Source organism: Ochotona curzoniae, unplaced genomic scaffold (assembly GCF_017591425.1).
Source record: "Ochotona curzoniae isolate NIBS_2020 unplaced genomic scaffold, NIBS_Ocur_1.0 contig_43, whole genome shotgun sequence".
NCBI lineage: Eukaryota > Metazoa > Chordata > Mammalia > Lagomorpha > Ochotonidae > Ochotona > Ochotona curzoniae.
Window position 1 is genome coordinate 244,927 of NW_024466218.1, and position 16,733 is coordinate 261,659.

At 41.1% G+C, this 16,733-nt stretch overlaps 1 protein-coding gene across 1 annotated transcript in view; it reads left to right on the top strand.

Annotated features, from left to right (window-relative positions):
- The first annotated feature begins 476 nt into the window (after positions 1-476).
- Positions 477-16,733, top strand: part of GREB1L (GREB1 like retinoic acid receptor coactivator) — a 106,930-nt gene continuing 90,673 nt past the window's right edge. The window contains exons 1-3 of the mRNA XM_040984784.1: positions 477-633; positions 851-1,048; positions 11,803-11,979. Of these exons, the coding sequence (XP_040840718.1) occupies positions 477-633; positions 851-1,048; positions 11,803-11,979 (532 nt within the window). The remainder of the gene's footprint in view (positions 634-850; positions 1,049-11,802; positions 11,980-16,733) is intronic.

Here is a 16,733-nt window from a genome sequence, read left to right on the forward strand (position 1 = left end):
TATTTAAAATGCAGAATTACAGATAGAGATCTTCCAGTTCACTCTCCAAATGGTCAAGAGCTTGGAGCTTCATCCTGACCTCCAAGCGGGTGCTGAGCCCCAGCATTTGGGCTCTCCTCTGCTACTTTCTCATGCACGTTAGCTGGGAGCTGCCTGGATTGGAAGCAGATTAGCCAGGACTTGAACCAGCACCTATATGGGATGTCAGTGTTGAGGATGGTAGCTAAATGTGCTATGCCACAGAGCCAGCCCCTCATGGAGCTTTTTGATAATGGATTTGGATTATAAAGAAACAAAGTACAGGTGATAACTTAACATGTATGTTAACAAGAAATATATGTATTTCATTTAGTTCATATTGCAACAAGTTACATGGATATTCTGTGTAGTAGCTTTGCAAGTTCTCTGCAGACATATAACCTCTAATCACCAGCTTTCTCCTTTGTCTCTTTTTTCTTTGGGCTGGGCCGTAGACCATGGGGAATTCATATGCTGGGCAACTGAAATCTGCTCGATTCGAGGAAGCTCTCCACAACTCCATAGAAGCCTCACTCAGATGTAGCAGTGTGGTACCACGGCCAATTTTTTCCCAGCTATACCTGGACCCTGACCAGCATCCTTTCTCATCTGCAGGTAAGTTTCTCATCCCACGTGTATGTCTAGACACATTAAAAAAGAAGTGGGGATTTCAAATCATGAAATCTCTGAGATAATTTGGCCAACTAATGTTTTTAAAAAAATGCTGATCTCTCCTTCCTCAGATTTGTTTTTTAGAACTGTGATTTTTTCTCATTATTTTTCCCATAAGCTCCTTTTTATGAAATTCACTATGATTTATATGCTTACCCAGATGTCAAACCCAAGGTGGAGGAGCTGGATAAGGATTTGGTACATCGCTACACCCAAAATGGAAGTCTGGATTTCTCTAACAATCTAACAGTCAATGAAATGGAAGATGATGAAGATGATGAAGAAATGTCTGATTCAAACAGCCCGCCAATTCCCTATTCACAAAAACCTGCCCCGGAAGGATCTTGCACTACAGATGGTAGGTTTGAGTTTTGTTTTTCCTTTGGTATTTTTTCCTCTTAAACCATCCAATTTCCAATCATCCCCTGTGATGCTCAAGGCTGGTAACTTGTAATTATGGGAAAGCATGAGAAGAGACTGTTTTCACTCCTCTTATCTCCTGTGACTGACTTCACAGCAGGTGTCTTAAAAAAAGATAAGAATCACCACTTGGTTTTACAGAGGAAGAGACTGAGTTTTACAGTTGAATGGCTCTCCTGAGATATGGCAATGGCCAAGTCCGCTGGGCCAAGGCTTTTCCAGGACTCTCTGCACTTCTCCCAGGAGGTATGCTGCTTAGCTCCTCTCTTGGGAATTACTGTTCCCTCTTCCTCCTTTCTATTCCACCCTACTCTAAACACACCAGGCCATCGGTTTTCATACCTTTATTTAATTGAGCAATAAGCTTATCTATCACTTAACAAGCTAGAGGCTGAAATAGCACTTCAGTATCATTCGATTATGGTTGAAATATTATGTGGGAGAATTAAACAGAACAAGATCAAGCATTTTAGAGGTTAATTTTGAACTATAGAATTTTACACTAAAAAAGAGGGGAAAGGGTCCTCCTGACTATAGGTTTGTTGTTGTTGTACTTTGCCTTTTGCAGTGTCTGACATTGAAATTATTTATACCCAGGTATGGAAGGATGTTTAATATCCACCACTCAGTGATCTAGGGATTTCTTCAACTTGAAAACATGAGAAGCATATAGGGAAGATATTAATGATTAAAAAAATAAAGGAAGTAAAGCTGTTCAACAAATAAAAAGCTTTCCCACCCAAGCATGGAATTTAAATTCCGAGACAATCTGAAAACACTAAGGTTCACGTATGAGCTACTTGAGTTTCTTAGGCTGAGTGCTGCTTAGTTCCACTGTAATTCTCCTGGTAAGGGGATATTTAAACAGAGAAGCTTATAATTTGATGGTTTGCAGTTTGTATAGGCTTCTCTTGATTTGGCTTTCTACCAGTCATCTTTACGAAACGGGGCAACAGCTCTGAAGTTTTCCCCATAAAAGTGTCAGTGAAACAGGGCAATATACGGCATGGACTTGTTTCAGCATACCACCTTTTCTTCATGGGAAATTCTTTATTTACCTAAGGCTTAAAGGAAGGTAAAGCTATTTTTAGAGGTGATTTAGATAAGCAGATACTTAACACCTGATGGGCTGCAGGGGGTTACCATTCAAATGTAAATTTTGGTTGCTAATTTCTTATGTAAATTATTGGAATAGTGTAGGTTCATTCCCTGCTGTGAGGCTGTTGATTGTTTTTAGGGGTGAAGGGCGGCCAAATTTTCAGGCTCCAAATGGGGCTTTGATTACTTTGGGTTGTGTTTACAGCTGTTTCAGTAAACTCGCCCTGCCCCCTTTGGGTTTACTCTGTAACCTTCAAGTTGGAGATAATTGGGGAATGCAAATCCGTTTCTGTGAAGTGGAAACGCTGGCTGTTTTTCTAAGGAAATGCAGATCAAGTTTATAAAGAAGGTCCCTCTACTATTACTCCTTTTAAAAAAAGTTAAGTTATTTGCTCTGTCAGAGCCCTGGTTTTAGAGCAAAATTTCAGGCCTCTAAAAAAAAAAAAAAAAAAAAAAAGAACCCGTTTGGTGAAGTGAGTTTGTCAAAAAACCTGCTTAACTGTTTGTAAGCTCCTATCTTGTTTTGCTTGTGTACAGTAAACAGACTTAGATACTTCTTAGGGTGCTGTTAGCCAGATCTCGTAGCCTGGAAAAGAATCATTGTTTCAGAATTATTTCAGATGTAGTGCAACATTAGTCTGTAGGTGAGTACCAGTTTCATTTAGTTCTAATTGCGATTTAATATTTGATCTTATTAGATTAGTAACCAGATGTATTTCTAATAGTGCCACACTGGATATTTGAATCTTAGAAAGTCTTGAGGCATAATCACTTTTATGGATTCTTTAGCTGTCCACTCTTAACACATATGTACAGCTTTTTATTTTTTTTTTCTTAACTGAACATTGTTCTTTGCGTAGTTTATTTTTTGCTGGGGAATCCCTGATGATATACTTCGTATGTAGTTAGCTGATCTGAATCCCAATTTTATACAAGTTAGGAGCAAAGTCAGTAGATAGATATTTACTTTATGTGAAAGACTAGACCCTCAGCAGATTCCTCCCTCACTCTTTGCAGAATAATCAGGAACTGAATTTAGGAACTTCCTGATTTTACAACCTGTTTGACCCTGTTCCTAAACCTGGCCTTGCCTTTCATGTTCTCTTACTCTGTCTTCTTTTTTTCTTTCTTTCCTGTTTTGATTAAAAGGTTTATTTATTTGAAGGGCAGAAAAAGAGAGAGAAGAGAAAGGATTTTCCATCTGTTAGATCATGCCCCAAATGGCTGCAATGGCTAGGGAAGGGCCAAGCCAATCCAGGAGCCTACTCCATCTGGGTCTCCCACTTGGATAAAAGGGACACAGCCCTTGAGTCTTTTTTTTTTTTTTTTGGCTGCTTTTCCAGGCACAGTGCCAAGGAGCTGTATCAGAAGTGCAGCCAGCATCACTGACTCCAGCTACAACAGCTACTACACTGGTGGTGTCTTTCTTTCTTCCCAAGCACCCTACCCTTCTTCCTTCCCCACTACTTTTTCTCTCTCTGTCTACCTGTCTACCTCCCTGCCTCCCTCCCTCTCTCTTTGAATTCTCTGTGTGACTTGAGTTGACAGGTAGCCAAAAGGTAAGAAGAGAGTAGGACAATTTTTATTTTAATAATTATATAATAATAACTTTAAGTTTATGGGAAAATTGAGAAAATAATATAACTTGTTACTGTGCAATGTCCCCTATTATTAGCAACTTAAAATACAGCACTTTTTTTTCTTATTTTTTATTGTTATTATCTTCCATGATACAGTTTTAAAGGCATAGAGATTTTTTAAAATATTTATTTATTTTTATTATAAAGTCAGATATATAGAGAGGAGGAGAGATAGAGAGGAAGATCTTCCATCCAATGATTCACTCCCCAAGTGACCGCAACAGCCAATGCTATGCCAATCCAAAGCCAGGATCCAGGAACTTCCTCCAGGTCTCCCACATGTGTGCAGGGTCCCAAAGCATTGGGCTGTCCTTGACTGCTTTCCTAGGCCACAAACAGGGAGCTGGATGGGAAGTAGGGATTAGAACTAGTGCCCATATGGGATCCCTGGCAGGTTCAAGGCGAGGACTTTAGCTGCTAGGCCACACCACTGGGCCCAGGTATAGAGATTTTTCCCTCCACTTCCCTTTCAACTATCCCCCCACCAACCGTTTTCCCTATATCATTATAATAATATACTCCTGCAGCAATGGTCACAAGCCCAACATTCTGCTATTTAAGTGTATCATGGCATTGTATCAGAAATGGTAGAAAATCTAGTATGCTATTGTCCAGGTCTATTTCACAGTTTCATTGAGAGTCCTTTTATTTAGGAGTAGAGATAAATATTGTGATGTCTTCACTTCTAGCATGCTAGTCTTCATTATACAGTTCATCTGTGAGAATATACATACGTATCTAGTTGTCTTGTGTTTCGCCTGAATATTGTCTTATATCAGAACACATGATATTTGCCCTTTGAGGATTGACTGGTTTCATTAAACATAACGGTCTTGGGACCACTTTGTTGCAAAAGGTAGAATTTTTTTCTTTTTAATGGCTGAGTAATATTTCATGGAATAGATATACCACAGTTTCTTTATCCATTCCTCTGTATTGTTTCCATGATATCTGTATTGTTTCCATGGCTCTGCTATTGTGGATTATGCTGATATAAATACAGGGTTGCAGGTTGCTTTCTCATATGCAGATTTCACTTCTTCGTATATAGTCCCAAGAGTGGGATAGCTGGGTGATTTGGTAGATCAATTTTCAGTTGTCATAGCACTCTCCATACTGACTTCTATAAGGTATTACATTTGTTGCAATTATTGAGCCACTATTGATACATTTTTATTAATCCTAATAATAATATAATTTTAGTTTATTTGGGTTCCTTACCTTTTACTTAGTATTTTTTTTTCTCAAATTGTTTATTTACTTTGATAGGTGAAGAGAGACAGAGACAAATCTGTCATCCACTGGTTAACATCTCAACAGTCTGGCTGTACCACATGGGTAACAGAGACCCAAATACATGAGCAGTCATTACCTGTTGTTCCTCAGGGTGTGCACTAACAGGAATGTAGAATTGAATCCAGGTACTCTGAAGTGAGATGTAAGCATTGGAAGTGGCATCCTTTTAAAATGAATTAATTAATTAATTTGAAAGAGCTGTGGAAAGAGAGGGAGAAAGGAAAAGCAGTCTTCCATCTTTTGGTTCACGCCACAGATGGCCACAATGGCCAGTGTTGAGCTAGGACAAAGCCGCTCCATCTGCATCTCCCACATGAGTGGCAGGGATCCAAGTACTTGGGCCATCTTCCACTGCTTTTCCTAGTGCATCACCAGGGAACTGGATCACAATTAGAGTAGCTAGGGCCAAGTAGAAGCCCATATAGGATGCCAGCATTGCAGGTAATGGCTTTACCCGCCACTCCATGATGCCAGCCCTTCCAAGTGGCATCCTAAATGTTGCTCCAGATACCCGCTACTTGCTGTCCTTTCTTCATTTCTAGAAACATTACATTTACTCATTATGTTTCCCTAACTTCCTAGTTATGGCAGTTTCTCAGAATGCTTATTTTTGATCATCCTGACAGTTTGAGGAATATTAGTTATGTATTCTGTATTACAGGAACCTCCCTATTGGAATTTGATATTTTTCTCCTGGTTAGGCTGAGGTTTTTGGGAGGGAGATCACAGAGGCACAGTGCCGTTTTCATTGTATCAGCATGACTTCCTAGTACTGTGGATGTTGATTTGCTCACCTGACTGACTCTTTCCTCATCCCTTTTTATACTTTCAGACCTATATAAGGAGCACTTAGCCTATGTTTAAGGAGAGGAAAGCTACGCTACACATCCAAGAATGCAGAGTATCTATTAATTACTTGAAGTTCTACTCAGTGGAGATTTGTCTCTTCCCCATTTCATTCAGCTATTTATTTTATTCAGTTATTTGCTTATATCGTTATGGATTCATAAATATTTATTTTATGTTTTGTGTTATAGTTCAATACTAACTAACTTTCTTTGCTCAAACTGTTCCAGTTTTGAACATTAGGACTTCTTTCAGTTGGTCTTTGCAACCCCATTAACTAATCCCCGTTGTGGTGGGTTTTCTTTTAATAAAACAGAACGTTTCCTCTCTTGGTGCCACAAGCCCCTCTTGAAATACTTTTAAGAAAAGAAAGCTGGAAATATGCTTCCCATAGAATCCAATCATTATTTAATAAGTATTACTTTTTACCTCTAGAGGTCCTCATTTCCTAAATGGGAAAAGCCTCAAGGGATGTAATCCAAAAGATCGTATGTGCTTCATTATTTGAGGGGCAGTGGATAGTTTTTATTTTGCCTGAGAAATTGTTCTAAAATATAGCCTAGATGCTCCTGCCTTCTTGAGGCCTTCTCACACTGCTTTCTTGACTGCCAATCTCCTCATCAGCGTGTACTTATCCCCTTACTCTCACTTTCACTGCAACATATTGGTTGCTTGAGAAACTTACTCAGAAATGTCACACTGACAGTGGGCTACTGTGTGGCTTGCAAAAACTTGAATTTTAAGGATTCAACCAGTATAAAATAGGTGGCTGCAACTGTGGCCCATCACCCACAGAGGCTGCTGCGTCTGATGGCCTGCGGAGTTCAGCCTGGAAAGGGTACAGGGAAATGCTGGCATCTACCGCCCAAAAAGGAGGCCAGAAAGTTACAGGAGTTTGTCCTGTTCAGACTGGGGGCAAGTGAAGCATTACTTATGGGTCAAACAGGTGTTAATGAGCTTGAAGGAGCATCTGCTTTGGAGTTGGGAAACCAGGATTCTATTCCCACCCACTTCTCCTGGCTGCCGGCCACTTGACCTCACCAGTTATTTTAACCTTTCTGGGCCTTTCCGTTATTTACACATGAAAGAGGTTTAAATGAATGTAGTGTTCCCCAATCTTTGACTCACAAATCTCTCTTGCAGTGATGTATATTATTTAATGAATTCTTCAGGGATTTAGAAAGTGAATTCTGTCGTTACAATGGCATATGATAAAAACTTGATTATAAGCAGTTAGGTTAACATCAATACGCTCCATTTTATTCATACCAGAACATTTGTCTGCATCTTATTATTCAATAATTGATATTCAACCTACTTGAAGCATGTTTTGTTTAAACATTCAAAAATGTGCTTCTCTGGCAGTGAGGAGGGGAGTCAAATGTATTTAAATGTTTTCCAGATTAAAAAAAAAAAAAAGCCAAAGTCTAGTTTTAATTCCCAAGTTTTAGAATTAAAAGAATGTACACATTCGTATTTTATGATTTTGGTATTTTTCCTCTATATGACAAGACCATTTTAAGCTACCATTTGAGGGAAGTTCTTGAATTATAACATGAAAGAGATAGTGTTTTGCCTCTCACAAATGCAAAGTCAATTGTATCATAATCACTAAATGTTCACCTTTTCAAAGTTGCTTTTTTGTTGTCCTAGAAACATATTTATATATTTTATATCATATAATTTGATAAGTAGAATGGGGAATGAATTTAAATTTTGTACTTAACAAAAATCATAGTTAGGGGCACATTTGTAAATGATTTATTTATATTCATAAACACAAGCTGATGTTTCCTGAGCTTCCTATTTCTAGAAAAAAGCTTTAAAAATTAGTTATTTTATTTGAAATATCCAAAATTTTTCAATTTGAAGTATTCAAAAATATTCAAAATATTCCAAAATTGTATTTGAAATATAAATAAAAATATTTATTTGAAGCGCAAATATATATACGTGTGTGTATATATAGAGAGAGGGGGTTGGAGTGAGAGAGAGAGAGAGAGGCTGACTTAGAGACACCCAAATATCTTCTACTCAGAGAAAGATCTTCCATCTCCTGGTTTAGTCCCCAAGTTTCCTCAGTTGCCAGGACAGGGTCAGGTGAATGCTAGAGGCAAGGAACGCATTCCAGGTCTCCCACGTGAATGGCTTGAACCATCACCTGCTGCCTTCCAGGTACACACCAGCAAGAACCTGAACTAGAGAGTGGAACTGGTATGAGCATTCCAGTAAGGGTTGTAGGCATCCCCAGTGTCACCTAAACTGCTGCAGCAACACACACCCTTGGACTTCCCATCTTTAACCAACAGCCTACTTTATGTGTGTGTGTATATCTATATATCTATTTAAATTAAGCAGTATATCAATATGTATGACTGAAAAATTAAAAATTGAAAATTGTGTAACAGTCAAAGCCACACAAAAGTTAATAACTTTTAGCTCCCACAGAACATAGTGTTCTAGAAAGCTGGTAGGAATTTGCAGGTTGCTGCAGAACTGTTTGCATCAGTGTGTGCACCATTCTGCTTTCCATAAAGACACAGTCGTGACCTGCTATTGAATTTATATACACATTTGAGGAAATCATAAGTTCTGCTTTTTGTAGCAAGTCAGACTTTTTCCAAAGCTGCTACTGCTGAGGGGGAAATGTGTTTTTAAGTGTATTGCCTAGATACGACTCAGGAAATTTCTGATTAAAGATATTAGTACTGTTTTGAGTACTGTGTAATTTCTCCTGGATTTTGTCTCTTAGAATTTTATCAAAAAGCCTACATTCATGCCTCATAGCTTTAGTGCCAGGTCATAACTTCTCTTATTTCCTTTTACCAAGTTGAATAGTCCATTCTTTTAGTAGAGGTGCTGTCAACGAGAGGACAAACAGTCCATTTCTTACATGGCAAGCCTCCCATTTCTGAAGTCAGTGAACTTTACTGGATTCATTTTGTAGCCTTGGACAATTTCTCTAACCTTTCTGAGACTTAGATTCTTTATCTGTGAAAAGGAAATGGTAGACCAGGTTGAATATCCTTCATCTCTTCAATACAAAATTTGAAACATTTTGAATGCTTACGTGATGTCACAATAGAAAATTGCCACACCTGACCACATACAATGAGTTTGAGGCACTACACAGGTGTACTCAAAATAGTGTATAAAACTGCCTTCCTGACATATGAAGCATAAATGGATATGAGATTTAGACCTAGAGCTAATCCACAGGATAGTATGTATATGCACATATTACAAACAAAAGAAATCTGAAATTCAAATACTCCTTGTCCCAAGTACTTTTTAGACAAACAAAAACTCAACTCACATATTCCTAGAATTGTTGAGCAAACTAAGAAGGAGAATTTGTCTAGTATTTAGCACCATACTCATTATTAATAAATATTCCATAAATTTTAGCTGCTGTAGTTATCATTAATTCTCAGCTTCCAAAAGTGTGAGCTCTATTTCTTTTAATGGGAAATAAGAACACATTTTTTTTTTTCATAAATTTCCAGGTATCCACAGGCTCCCCAAAAATGTTTATAAGCTGAATAAACTATATGGCTCATGTAGGGAAACAACTTCCAAATAAATATACATAACGTGAATAGTAAGTTTTACTTAAGATTGTTAAAGAATTCGTAGTAACTTTTTGATAGTAATTTTCTTAATTCATGAACTCTCAAGATTAATTAGATTTTTTAAAATGATTTATCCATTTAAAAATTTGTTTAAGTTTTTTTTATTGGAAAGTCAGATTTACAGAGAGAAGGAGAGACAGAGACAAAGATCCTCCCTCCACTGGTTCACTCTCAAAGTGGCTGCAACAGCTGGCACTGAACTGATATGAAGCCAGGAGCCAGGTGCTTCTTCTGGGTCTCCCATGTGGGTGCAGGGTTCCAAGGCCCTGTGATGTCCTCAAGTGCTTTCCCAGGCCACAAGCAGATAGCTGGATGGAACGTGGAGCAGCCAGGACATGAACTGGTGCCTGTATGGGATTCCTGCGCATTCAAGGCGAGGATTTAGCTACTAGCCTATCATACTAGGCCCAGCTTATCCTTTTTTTTTTTTTTCTAATGTGAAAGTCAGATTACAGAGAGAAGGAGAGACAGATCTTCCATCCACTGGTTCACTCCCCAAATGCCCAGAGTGGCTGTAGCTGAGCTGATCCAATGCCAACAGCCAGGAGCTTCCTCTTGGTTTCCCACATGGGTGCAGGAGCCGAACAGCTCTAACCATTCTCTACTACTTTCTCAGGTTATAAAAGGGAGCTGGTTTGAAAGGGGGGCAACCAGGACACGAACTGGCACCCTCACACCGCAGGAAGATGCGCCACCACACCAGCCCCTAATCCAATTTTTATAGATATTGAAAGAGGCTGTATTAGGTTGAAATATTTGAGCCCCACTGTCTTTATGATTGTAATCTTTATTCTGTTGACCTTTACTAATTTCTTGAGGCCTGCATTTGAGATTTGATGATCAAAACCAGGTAGTAGATTTTATATACCACAACGTCATACATACGTTGATTAAGTTTACACTGTCACATAGCCTAACTGAATGACACCCAATTACTTGTTGGCAGTGGTCTAAAATCATAATACGATTTGCTCCTAGAGGAATGTAAGATGGTTCTTCCCTGCTTAGTCCTGGGCAACGAGAGGATACTCTCCCCAGATTTGTGTGTAGAGTGAGACCTCAGTATTTTATCCCTCCGGGACCCCCAAAGTGGCATTTACCATGCTTGCATTTCATCTCTCTTGACTGTGAGTGACAGAAACAAACTGAAACAAGTTTAATAAAATCAGAAAATACTGGAGTATTTCCAAAAGAAAAAGGTTACATGACTAAATCATGGAAAACAGACACAGCTGGGCTCTTGGAATCCAGACACTGCCAGAATAATCTCCCTTGGCCTCCTGTTTTTGCCCACAAAATTCTCTCATAGATCAAGAACAGAGCAGGCTGCCAAAGAACAAGCAGAACCTGTTGTCCCTGGCTGTATTCAGAACTCTGAGGGGAAAGGCTTTGCTCCACCTGATGTATGTCATTTCCCACCTCTGGCTAGAAAGCTAGAATGTTAACATGGTTGGTCCAACTTGGACTTGGAAGAAGCTCCAGGGCAGTCTGGAACATCCCAGTTCTTTGGGAAGAATTTCATGGTTAGGTAGGAAAAGGCTCAATTCCCAGAAGACACGCAGCAGAGCCCCAGCTGTTCTCTGACATACTGTCTTGGGTGTTTCCTTTTGTTTCAGGTGCCTACTGTGTGGCTTCTTAGAGGAAGATGGTTTTGTTCACCTCTCTGTCCCCAGATCTGAAAAAGCACATTTGTGCAGAAATTTGTTTAATACAGAACTAATGAATGGGTGTCCTTCATTATGGTATACAAAGTGGTCGTGTATGAATTTCTCATGTCTTGTATGCATGTGTTCAGTGAAAATGATGATTGTCGGTCTGGCCTGTTCATTTATGAGTCACCAAACTCTGAGCTTTGGTCTCTTCCTCTGTAAAATTAGAGCATCTCTGTTCTATGGCCATTCATATTTTTACAGATGACTTTGCATTGAAAGTAAAACCACTGGTAAGCACACATAAAATCAGTGTGACTGAACCACGCGGAGATATCTCCTGTTAGTGTTTTTCCAGCTGTCGTCACAAAGGCACATAGGATAGATTTGTCTTCTGGGTACAGTATATGGACTTTACTGATTGGTCCTCATTTGAGATAAGCTACTCTCCCACTAGGTGATAAGGAGATACAACTTCCTTAAGCATTTCATTATGTTCTTTTTCTTTTCTTCTTTTTTACTACTTTTAAGGTTTTTGTCAAGCAGGAAAGGATTTGCGCTTGGTATCGCTGTGTATGGAGCAAATCGACATCCCGGCAGGATTCCTCCTGGTGGGAGCCAAGTCTCCCAATCTTCCCGAACACATTCTCGTTTGTGCTGTAGACAAGCGATTTCTACCAGATGATCATGGGAAAAATGCACTTTTAGGTGAGTCTGTCACACCTACGAAGTTCTTTCCAAGAGGAGGGAGTAAAAATACACAATTACTGAAAATTACCACAGAAATTTTAACTATCTACCTGGAATTAGTTCAGAATTACATAGTTCAGTTCAAGTATGAAATCTTTCCTTTGGAAGCATCCTAAAAATTTTTTTCTTGATTTCCAAAACAGTAACATCAATTAAGAGATTTTGATCAGACATTAAAGGATAGCATGCAGTGCGTCACAAACTAATCTTTTACAAAGCAAAGTAGAATTCTCTTTCAATAGAGTCATTTGATCTTAACTTGATGTCAGGTCAACAAATCCAGTTCATGTGTGGATCATCCATTTTGTGAGTTATTTATAGTTTGTTCCCTAATGTCTATTATTCCTGTCTATACTAAATTGTTATAATTCTCACTTCATGGCTAATATAAATTCCAGCTCCTTATTAATGAACCTGGAAGGCAGTAAGTGGTGGCTCATGTAGGTAGGTTTTTGCCACCTTCTCTGGAGGCTCAGACTGAGTCCTTGGCTTCTGTTTTTGATCTGGTTCGGCCCCAGATACTTTAGGTGTTTGAGGAATGATCTGACATATAGTGATCTCTCTCTTTCTTCTCTCTTTCTACTAAATTAAAGGGATGGGCATTTGGCACAGTGGCTTTAGTGATTATTTGGGGTACCTGCAATCCCACATTAGGATGTCTAATTCAAATCTGGGCTACTTCACTGCTGATCCATCTTTTTATTAATATGTATCTAGAAGGTGATGGGTGATGGTGGAAGTATCAAGTCCTTGCCACTCCTGTGGGTGACTTGGGTTGAATTTTGGCTTCTGGTTTTTACCTGGCTCAGCCCTGATTGTTGTAGCTATATTGAGAGTGAACCAGCAGATTCTTTCTCTTATTGTTCCTGTTTTTTAAATGAGGTGAAAAACAAATAAAATTTTTTTTAAAAAGTTGTTTATTTTTATTGGAAAGGCATATTCACAGAGGGAAAGATCTTCCATCTGCTGAGTCATTCCCCAAGTGGTCACAATGGCCAGTAATAAGCTGATCTAAAGCAATGAACCAGGAGCTTCTTCTGGGTCTCCCATGTGGATGCAGGGTCCCAAGGCTTTGGGCCATCCTTACTGCTTTCCCAGGCCACAAGCAGGGAGCTGAGTGGGAAGTGGAGCAGCCAGGACATGAACTGGTACCTATATAGGATCCCAACCCAGTTTTTTAAAATTAAAAGGAAAACCAAGTCAGTGTGTTGTGGAATCTGTCACAATGCTGCTTGTGTGGATTCTGTCGTAAGGCCTAGAAATCTCAAAGAGGGAAAAGGAAGTACTGAATAAGGGAAAGAAAGGTTGGAAGGAAAGGAAAGAGAAGGGAAGGAAAGAATGAAGGGCTGGTATTGTGGTGCAGTGTGGTAAGCTACCATCTGCTATTCTGTCATCCCATGTGGGCACTGGTTCAAATCCCTCTTGGATGCCAGTTCAAGTCCTGGCTGCTCCACTTGTAATCCAGCTACCTGCTAATGTACCTGGGAAAGCAACTGAAAGTGAACCAGGTGCTTAGGCCTCTGCCACCCACCTGGGTGAGCTGGATGGAGTTGCAGGGCCCTAGTGTAGCCCTTGCAGGTAGGCCATCTGAGACCAAACCCACAGATGTATGACATCTCTCTCTTTTTGTCTCTCCCTCACTCTGTGTAACTCTGCCTTTCAAATATATAGATAAATGGGAAGAAGTTATTCTTCCCTTGCTTTATGGATGCTTCAAAAATTCAAAGCCTTATCTTGGTTGTTCATAGAAAAAGAAGTGCTAAAAGGCTCTCAAGAAAAAGAAATGTGCCTTAATTCACTTTTTAGTGATATTGAGCACATTGTTTAATGTAGGGTATGATAAAGCTTATGCTTTGCACTCCATTATCAAAGACAGTCCAGCAGTTCATTTTTCTTTCATTCATTTAATAAAGCACTCTGTGATGTCTTTCTTTCAAAAAGCTTATAGCTGGGAGGTTATTGTGGAACAGCTTTGGAATTTTTTTTTTTTATGCATTTCCAAAGCATCGTCGTGTCCTCATCTGTCAAAATAGTTCGGATATGAGTCCGAACTCCAAAAGGTATCTCATAATATCCTGATGCTCAAAAATTTTTTTAAAGGTTTGTTAATTTTTATTGGAAAGCTAGATATACAGAGAGGAAGATCTTCTGTTCACTCCCCAAGCAGCCTCAACGACCAGATCTGAGCCATCCCGAAATCAGGAGCCAGGAGCTTCTTCCTGGTGTCCCACACGGGTGCAGGGTCCCAAGGCTTTGGGTCATCCTTGACTGCTTTCTCAGGCCACAAGCAGGGAGCTGGATGGGAAGTGGGGCGGCTGGGATTAGAACCAGCACCCATATGGGATCCTGGCGCATTCAAGATAAGAACTTTAGCCACTAGGCTACCGTGCTGGGGCCCTATACTCTCTCTCTCTGTTTTTTTTTTAATGACTAGAGGAATTCTCACAGGATATATGAGACACAGAAAAACAGAAAACATCAGAATAATAGATTGCATAGAAATGAGATCAAAGAACATGAGCTGCTAAATCAGAACTGGATCTAAAACCCATTGTTCTTATTAGTACTTAAAAACAGATTTACTTGTTTATTTATTTGAAAGACAGAGTGACTATACAGAGAGGGAAATTTTCCATCTGCTGGTTCATTCTTAAAATGGCCGCACCAGCTGGGGCGCTGCAGATGACCCGGGCAAGGGAGCCTGCGGACAGGTTGAAGTGGGAGTAGACAAGGGCATGTTTGACAGGAAAGGAATAACTCCTGTGGTCTTCCACTGACTGGGCCACTGCATTCACAGGTAGGTGAGGGAACTGAGATGGGATGATTTAGAGAGGGGGAAAACAGAAGGCATGGCTTGGGCAGACCAAGGCATCAGTCCACGTGGGAAACCTGGGCTGGGCTAAGTAGCATCACCTACTACCTGTCGGCACACACACAAGCTGATTTGTTGGGCTAGGCCACAATACCTGTCTGCAAGTGTCAGGGCAGACCATATCAGGCTGGGCCCCAGAACTCACAGAACTTGAATTGGGCATAGGGGCAGATTCTGTAGGGGATAGTGGGCTCACCTCTGTGGGACTGCAGCACCTGCTGGTTTATATGAGAGTTTGGGGGTGATGACAGACTCGCCTAACAGGAATCACTTGACACTGGTGGGAGCCAGGACTGGGAGGAGGCTGGGCTGGGTCAGGCTGCAGTACCTGTTGGCACATTCAAGGACCAGGAGTGAGGGTAGTCAATGCCAAGTGGGGCTGCAGCACCTGCTAGCATGCATGAGTGCTGGGGCTGGGAGCAGGTTCTGGGGGAACTGAGGGAACTTCCCTACCAGGCCATATCTCCCGCTGAAGAGCACAGAGCCTGGCCTGGAGGTGGGGGCCGAGGTTGCAGCACTCCTCAGCGTTTGACTGAGCCATGCCAAGCTGGCTGGGTTGCCACACCTGTCAGCAAGGGCTGAGACTGTGGGGAAGGGTATGTCAGGCTGGATGAGAGTACCCATCAGCATACTCAAGATCTGGGACTGTGAACAGACCTGGTAGGTAAACTCTGGGGACTCCCCTGCTAGGCTGCAGCTCTTACTGGTGAGTATGAGACCTAGAGCTGCAGGTGCGTCAGGCTAGGACAGGCTGAAACACCCATTGGCTGGGTCTGGGAGTGGACCAGTTTGGTGCTCATGAGAGTCAGAATGGATTTAGAATAGGTTGAGCTAGACCACGGCACCTGCCAGTTCACATGAGAGCTGGGTCTGGGAGTGCGCCAGGCTGGGCTAGGCTGGGCTAGGCGATAGCACCCACTGGTAACAGCCTGAATGGATGTGAACCAGGCCGGTTAGGTGGCAGTACCTACCAGTGAGTGCCAGGACTGGGTGCAAGTCATGTCAGGCTACACTGCAGTACCCCCTGCCAGGTGCAAGATCCAGGACTGGGAACAGGCCTGATAGGGAAATTGTGAGCACTCTCGTGCTGGGCTGCAGCTCCCGCTGGTGAGTATACAAGCCAGGGCTGGGGTTGGGCCAGGATATTCAGGGCAGCAGCATCCATTGGCATATTTGTGGCCTGGGAGTGGGGCCAGGCCAGGCTACATTATGCTGCACCCATGGGTGTGCATAAGAGCCAGATGGTATGTGTGACAGATCAAGCTAGTCTATAGCTTATGCCAGCACATGCGAAAACTGGGGATGGAAGCAGACTGAAGTTCTAGGCAAGGATTTTAACCACTAAGCTATCGCGCCAGGCCCCAATGTTTATATTTCTATAAGGCAACACCGAAATGTTAATTTTGTGTAATTGGCCAGCTATTATGGTTGTGTCTTGTTCAGGACTGTTTCTGCATTGTTCCGGAAAACATTTGATATATACTGTCAGGTTCTCAATCGATTGATGAGTAAATAATTCATTGGAGTGCTCATTTCTTTCTTTTTTTTTTAAAAAAAGATTTATTTATTTTTACTACAAAGTCAGATATACAGAGAGGAGGAGAGACAGAGAGGAAGATCTTCCATCTGATGATTCACTCCCCAAGTGACCGCAGTGGCCGGTGCTGCGCCGATCCGAAGCCGGGAACCAAGAACCTCTTCCGGGTCTTCCACGCGGGTGCAGGGTCCCAAGCTTTGGGCCGTCCTCAACTGCTTTCCCAGGCCATAAGCAGGGAGCTAGATGGGAAGTGGGTGTGCCAGGATTAGAACTGGCACCCATATGGGATCCCGGGGCATTCAA